Genomic DNA, 6,533 nt, shown 5'->3' with positions numbered 1-6,533 from the left:
GAGTCCCTTCCCTGTTTCACACCTGGTAGTTTGGTGGATGGGACTACCAGCTCTCTGTAACCTAGAGGGCAACCAGTGGGTCCGTCTCCTCTATACCATGTTTCTTGTAGGATGACAATGTCTGTATTTCCGATTTCTTTGGTGAAGTCCAGATTCCTGCTCTTTAGGCCAAAGGCAGATGACCTCAGGCCTTGGATATTCCAGGATGAAATAGTGAAGGCTTTGTGTTCCATAAAGTGTCTAATGTTGTTGGTTGTGTGGTTTGGCCTCAGGCCAGTAATTGTGAGCAGAGCCTGCTGAGCATCTGGTACATGCCATTGGCTTGGGCTAGTGTAAGAGTGGGTGTTGGGCCTGTTTGCCTGCTCACGGCCTGGGCGTATGTGTGACTTTCATGTTGAGGCCCTCTTTGTGGGAGTGGGGGGCTTGGGGTGGGTAGGAGGGGCATAGGTCTGATCTGAGGGGGCCTAAATGGGGTGTGGGCATGGTTGACTTGGGGGGGAGTTAATTGGTGGGGGTGTAGATGTGGTTGATGGTGCTGTGGTCTGGATGTAGGTCCTCTCTGCGGGGGTCCTCTATGTGTAGGTCCTGGGGGGGGGTCCCGCAGGTCTGGGAGAGTGTCTCGCTGGTCTGGGCGGGGTGTCTGTTGATCTGTTGCTCCTGTGTGAGGTGTTGGGTCTGCGGTTGAGGGCGATATCCTTTAGGGTCCGGGCGAAGGTGGGCACTGCTGCCTTGTAAAGGTGGACCTGGTCATAAAGGCTGTTTACATCCAGGGTGGAGTGGTGGGCCAGGTAGACATTTGGTTTTGATGCACAGTCACGGGAAATACTTGCGTTTACCCGCTGTATGGTAGCAGGGTGGAAGTCTTTTCGTGGTAACAGGGTTGAGATAACCACTTGTGCGTTGGGGAAAGTAGAAGAAGCTTTTTCTATCACTCCCTTGAGTGATGTGGCCACCCTTTCCTGCTGTGTTCTCAGGTCGTTTGTGCCTGTGTGTATTATTATGTGGCTGGGTGATCCTAGTCGGTCCTCAGACAGAAGGTCTAGGGCGCGCTGGGTGTTTGGACACCAGAGTTTAGACACTGTGTGTTTTGGAAAAAGTTTATTTTCTTGTATGTATTTCCCGTTTGAGTCCATAAGGAGTACAATCTGTGGCTTGTGTATGTCCTCAGTGGGTGTGGGGGGGTCGTCATGAGGGCTATCAGGGTGTCTGACTGGGGGGTTGCTCAGAGGGGTTGGGATCCCCTGGGCTTGGGGTTCTTCATTTGTTTGTCTGTGTGTGATGTCGAGGCTATGGTCAGGGTCTAGGGTGTACTGTTCTGCTGCGGTGTCGAGACTTTGGCCAGGATCTGAGGTGGGCTGTTCTGCTGGCTTCTCTGCGGGGGTGGCCAGCTCTCTACTGGGTTGTTCTATGTCACCCGTCATCGTTCTCACCTTCTCCTCCAGCACTCTGATCCTCTCCTCTAGTGCTCTGTTCTTCTCCTGCTCCTGCTCTTTCTCCTGTTGATGTTGTCTCACCACAGTCCAGAGTGCAGTCTCTCTCTACCTGCAGCTCTCCAGGTCTAGTTAAGGGGGTGTTGTTGTGCGTGACTGTTGTCTGGGTCTGTGCTGACTGGAGTGTGTTCACCTGCTGTTCCAGCTCCACCTGCCTTACCTCCAGCTGGGTGAATTTATCCTTCATTTCAATGAGGGAGTAGTACTCTGTGCTGGGAAGTTGACTTTCTACTTGGGGTTGCTCTGTGGGGTTATTTAATGAAGAGGTCTGGTCTGACCCGCTCGGGGTAGGGGTATCTTTCTCAAGGGAGAGCTTCTCCTGCTGAGCTATTTCTTTGATTAGGTGAAAGTCCAGCTGGAACTGTTTGGTGTTGCCTTGAACCAAAATGGTTCCAGATTTATAGAGATTAATATTAGACGACTCAGAGTCCTCGTTGTCCAGTATCCTGAGTTTCCACCCGTCGCTAACACCCCCCCTCTTAACAGAGGGGTAGTGTGCTAGTATAGCACTGTGCCATGCCAGGGGATGGTCTGTGTGGAAGATAAGGTTGCTTATGTTCCCATTTTTATACAAATCAGCAAAAAGTGTCTCCTGCTTCCCCAAAAGAAGTTTCAATTTGTACTCTTTTCGTGTCTTGTCGTTTTTTACATTCAGAGGGTACTGTATTTTAATGACCTCTGAACAGTGGGGGGGTGCTTCTAAGGCCTCTCCATTTGGTTGGGGTAGACTGTACGACTCTCCTGCCATTGTTGGGCTCAGGGGCTTTGACACCTCTCACTTCACACGTCAGTGCTAATTGAAATTGTATCTCTTTGTAAAAGCAAGTTTAAGCTTGGTAGCCTTAGCATTCAGTCCTTATAAAATAAAATATATCATTGTAATGTATTTTTCTTCTTGGTTTTGAAAGTGAAAAATTTCTTCGTACTAAACATTACTCACTCTGTTCCAGGTTGGATGGTGTTTTCAGGTTTATGTTTGTTTGCCAGAGCATTTGCTGTATAGTTTGAGAATAGTAATCCTTGGTAGTAGAAAGCTTTCCAGGTAATTCCGTCCAAAATCAGGTTGTAGGTTTGGAGTTTTGGTTTGGAATGAAGGTTATGTTGTGGAGGGTAGCATCCTGTATATGTCCCTGCCAAAAAATCCAACTTTATCTAACTCTAAATCTATATTTTTTGTTAAAAATGCAGGAGCAATGTCTTTGAGCTCTCTCTCTGTCTCTCTCTCTCTCTCTCTCTCTCTCACTCTCTCTCACACTCTCTCTCTCTCTCTCTCCTCTCTCTCTCCTCTCTCTCTCTCTAGGTGTGGTCTATGGATGGTTACTATAAGGGGAGGCGTGTATTAGAGTACAGGACCATGGGAGACTTCACTAGAGGACAGAACTTTGTCCAGCACCTATTACCTCACCCCTGGGCCGGGACAGGTCATGTGGTCTACAACGGATCACTGTACTACAACAAACACCAGAGCAACATACTGGTATGCTACACTACGCACACAAACACACACCCATGCATGTGCAGACCGGCACGAGCACAGGCCTCTCTCTCTGTCTCCCCTGACACCCCTCTCTCTCTGTCCCCCTGTCTTCTCTCTGTCTCCCCCGTCCTCTCTCTGTCTCCCCTGTCCTCTCTCTGTCTCCCCTGTCCTCTCTCTGTCCCCCTGTCCTCTCTCTGTCTCCCCTGTCCTCTCTCTGTCTCCCCTGTCCTCTCTCTGTCCCCCTGTCCTCTCTCTGTCTCCCCTGATCCCTCTCTCTGTCCCCCCTGTCCTCTCTCTGTCTCCCCTGTCCTCTCTCTGTCTCCCCTGTCCTCTCTCTGTCCCCCTTTCCTCTCTCTGTCTCCCCTGTCCTCTCTCTGTCTCCCCTGTCCTCTCTCTGTCTCCCCTGTCCTCTCTCTGTGCCCCTGTCCTCTCTCTGTCTCCCCTGATCCCTCTCTCTCTGTCCCTCTGTCCTCTCTCTGTCCCCCCTGTCCTCTCTCTGTCTCCCCTGTCCTCTCTCTGTCTCCCCTGTCCTCTCTCTGTCTCCCCTGTCCTCTCTCTGTCCCCCTGTCCTCTCTCTGTCCCCCCTGTCCTCTCTCTGTCTCCCCTGTCCTCTCTCTGTCTCCCCTGTCCTCTCTCTGTCTCCCCTGTCCTCTCTCTGTCCCCCCTGTCCTCTCTCTGTCTCCCCTGTCCTCTCTCTGTCTCCCCTGTCCTCTCTCTGTCTCCCCTGTCCTCTCTCTGTCCCCCTGTCCTCTCTCTGTCTCCCCTGATCCCTCTCTCTCTGTCTCCCCTGTCCTCTCTCTGTCTCCCCTGTCCTCTCTCTGTCTCCCCTGTCCTCTCTCTGTCCCCCTGTCCTCTCTCTGTCTCCCCTGTCCTCTCTCTGTCTCCCCTGATCCCTCTCTCTCTGTCCCCCTGTCCTCTCTCTTTCCCCCTGTCCTCTCTCTGTCTCCCCTGTCCTCTCTCTGTCTCCCCTGTCCTATCTCTGTCTCCCCTGTCCTCTCTCTGTCCCCCTGTCCTCTCTCTGTCTCCCCTGATCCCTCTCTCTCTGTCTCCCCTGTCCTCTCTCTGTCTCCCCTGTCCTCTCTCTGTCTCCCCTGTCCTCTCTCTGTCCCCCTGTCCTCTCTCTGTCCCCCCTGTCCTCTCTCTGTCTCCCCTGTCCTCTCTCTGTCTCCCCTGTCCTCTCTCTGTCTCCCCTGATCCCTCTCTCTCTGTCCCCCTGTCCTCTCTCTGTCCCCCTGTCCTCTCTCTGTCTCCCCTGTCCTCTCTCTGTCTCCCCTGTCCTCTCTCTGTCTCCCCTGTCCTCTCTCTGTCTCCCCTGTCCTCTCTCTGTCTCCCCTGTCCTCTCTCTGTCTCCCTTGATCCCTCTCTCTCTGTCCCCCTGTCCTCTCTCTGTCTCCCCTGTCCTCTCTCTGTCTCCCCTGTCCTCTCTCTGTCTCCCCTGTCCTCTCTCTGTCTCCCCTGATCCCTCTCTCTGTCTCCCCTGTCCTCTCTCTGTCCCCCTGTCCTCTCTCTGTCTCCCCTGTCCTCTCTCTGTCCCCCTGTCCTCTCTCTGTCTCCCCTGTCCTCTCTCTGTCCCCCTGTCCTCTCTCTGTCCCCCTGTCCTCTCTCTGTCTCCCCTGATCCCTCTCTCTCTGTCCCCCTGTCCTCTCTCTGTCTCCCCTGTCCTCTCTCTGTCCCCTTGTTCTGTCCTGTAGGTGCAGTACCACTTCCGTTCCCGTAGTGTGGTGCTACAGAGGAGTTTGAGTGGAGCGGGTTACAACAACACCTTCCCCTACAGCTGGGGGGGGTCTTCTGATATAGACCTGATGGCTGATGAGACTGGCTTCTGGGCAGTCTACACCTCCATACCTAACGCTGGGAACATACTGGTAGGTAGTCTACACCTCTAACATACTGGTAGGTAGTCTACACCTCTAACATACTGGTAGGTAGTCTACACCTCTAACATACTGGTAGGTAGTCTACACCTCTAACATACTGGTAGGTAGTCTACACCTCTAACATACTGGTAGGTAGTCTACACCTCTAACATACTGGTAGGTAGTCTACACCTCTAACATACTGGTAGGTAGTCTACACCTCTAACATACTGGTAGGTAGTCTACACCTCTAACATACTGGTAGGTAGTCTACACCTCTAACATACTGGTAGGTAGTCTACACCTCTGACATACTGGTAGGTAGTCTACACCTCTGACATACTGGTAGGAAGGGTGTGTGTGAGTGTGTCCCAGGTCACATCTCTCTCTTTCCTTTATCTCCCTCCCTCCCTCCCCCCCCTCCCTCCCTCCCTCCCTCCCTCCCTCCCTCCTCTCTCCATCCCTCCCCCCACCCTCCCTCCCTCCCCCCTCCCTCCCTCCCTCCCTCCCTCCCTCCCCCCACCCTCCCTCCCTCCCCCCTCCCCCTCCCCACTCCCTCCCTCCCTCCCCCCCTCCCTCACCCCCTCCCTCCCTCTCTCCAGGTCAGTCGGTTGGATCCTCATTCGCTCAACATTCTCCAGAGTTGGGACACAGGGTTTCCTAAACGCAGTGCAGGGGAGACCTTCATGATCTGTGGTACCCTGTACGTCACCAACTCCCATCTGGCCGGAGCCAAGGTCCACTTTGCTTACCACACTAACTCCTCCAGCTATGAGTATACAGACATCCCCTTCCACAACCAGTACTCTCACATCTCCATGATGGACTACAACCCCAGAGAGAGAGCTCTCTATACATGGAACAACGGACACCAGGTCATCTATAATGTAACCCTGTTTCATGTTATACAGAGCGATGGATAGAAGAGGAGAGGAGAGGAGAGGAGAGGAGAGGAGAGGAGAGGAGAGGAGAGGAGAGGAGAGGAGAGGAGAGGAGAGGAGAGGAGAGGAGAGGAGAGGAGAGGAGAGGAGAGGAGAGGCTGACGGACTATATCTCTAGAGAGGAAGAGAGGAGAGGAGAGGAGGAGGAATGGGACTGAAGGACTATATCTCTATACAGAGAGAGGAGGAGGAGGAGGAGGAGGAGGAGGAGGAGGAGGAGGAGGAGGAGGAGGAGGAGGAGGAGGAGGAGGAGGAGGAGAGGAGTGGAAGAGAGACTGATGGACTATATCTCGAGAGGAGGAGGAGGAGGAGGAGGAAGGAGAGGAAGAGGAGAGGAGGAGGAGAATGAGGACTGATGGACTCTATCTCTAGAGACAGAGAGGAGGAGAAGGAGGACTGTTGGACTATCTCTAGAGAGAGAGAGAGAGGAGGAGAAGGAGGACTGATGGACTCTCTAGAGAGAGAGAGGAGGAGAAGGAGGACTGATGGACTATCTCTAGAGAGAGAGAGGAGGAGAAGGAGGACTGATGGACTATCTGTAGAGAGAGAGAGGAGGAGAAGGAGGACTGATGGACTCTCTAGAGAGAGAGAGGAGGAGAAGGAGGACTGATGGACTATATCTCGAGAGGAGGAGGAGGAGGAGGAAGAAGGAGAGGAAGCGGAGAGGAGGAGGAGAAGGAGGACTGATTAACTCTATCTCTAGAGACAGAGAGGAGGAGAAGGAGGACTGATTGACTATATCTAGAGAGAGAGCCTGTATCTGGGACAG

General features: G+C 53.1%; 1 protein-coding gene across 1 annotated transcript; it reads left to right on the top strand.

Annotated features, from left to right (window-relative positions):
* Positions 1-2,790: 2,790 nt before the first annotated feature.
* Positions 2,791-5,746, top strand: LOC311117291 (noelin-2-like; the record flags this gene model as incomplete). Its single annotated transcript, XM_084192261.1, has 3 exons — positions 2,791-2,967; positions 4,659-4,832; positions 5,426-5,746. Coding segments are annotated over 3 exons (672 nt in total), but the record flags the coding sequence as incomplete, so codon positions are not given.
* Between the last annotated feature and the right edge of the window lie 787 nt (positions 5,747-6,533).

The sequence above is a fragment of the Coregonus lavaretus genome (assembly GCF_964263955.1).
Source record: "Coregonus lavaretus genome assembly, contig: HAP1_SCAFFOLD_5642, whole genome shotgun sequence".
In the NCBI taxonomy this organism is placed as follows: Eukaryota; Metazoa; Chordata; class Actinopteri; order Salmoniformes; family Salmonidae; genus Coregonus; species Coregonus lavaretus.
This window is presented reverse-complemented; position numbering and strand designations above follow the sequence as displayed.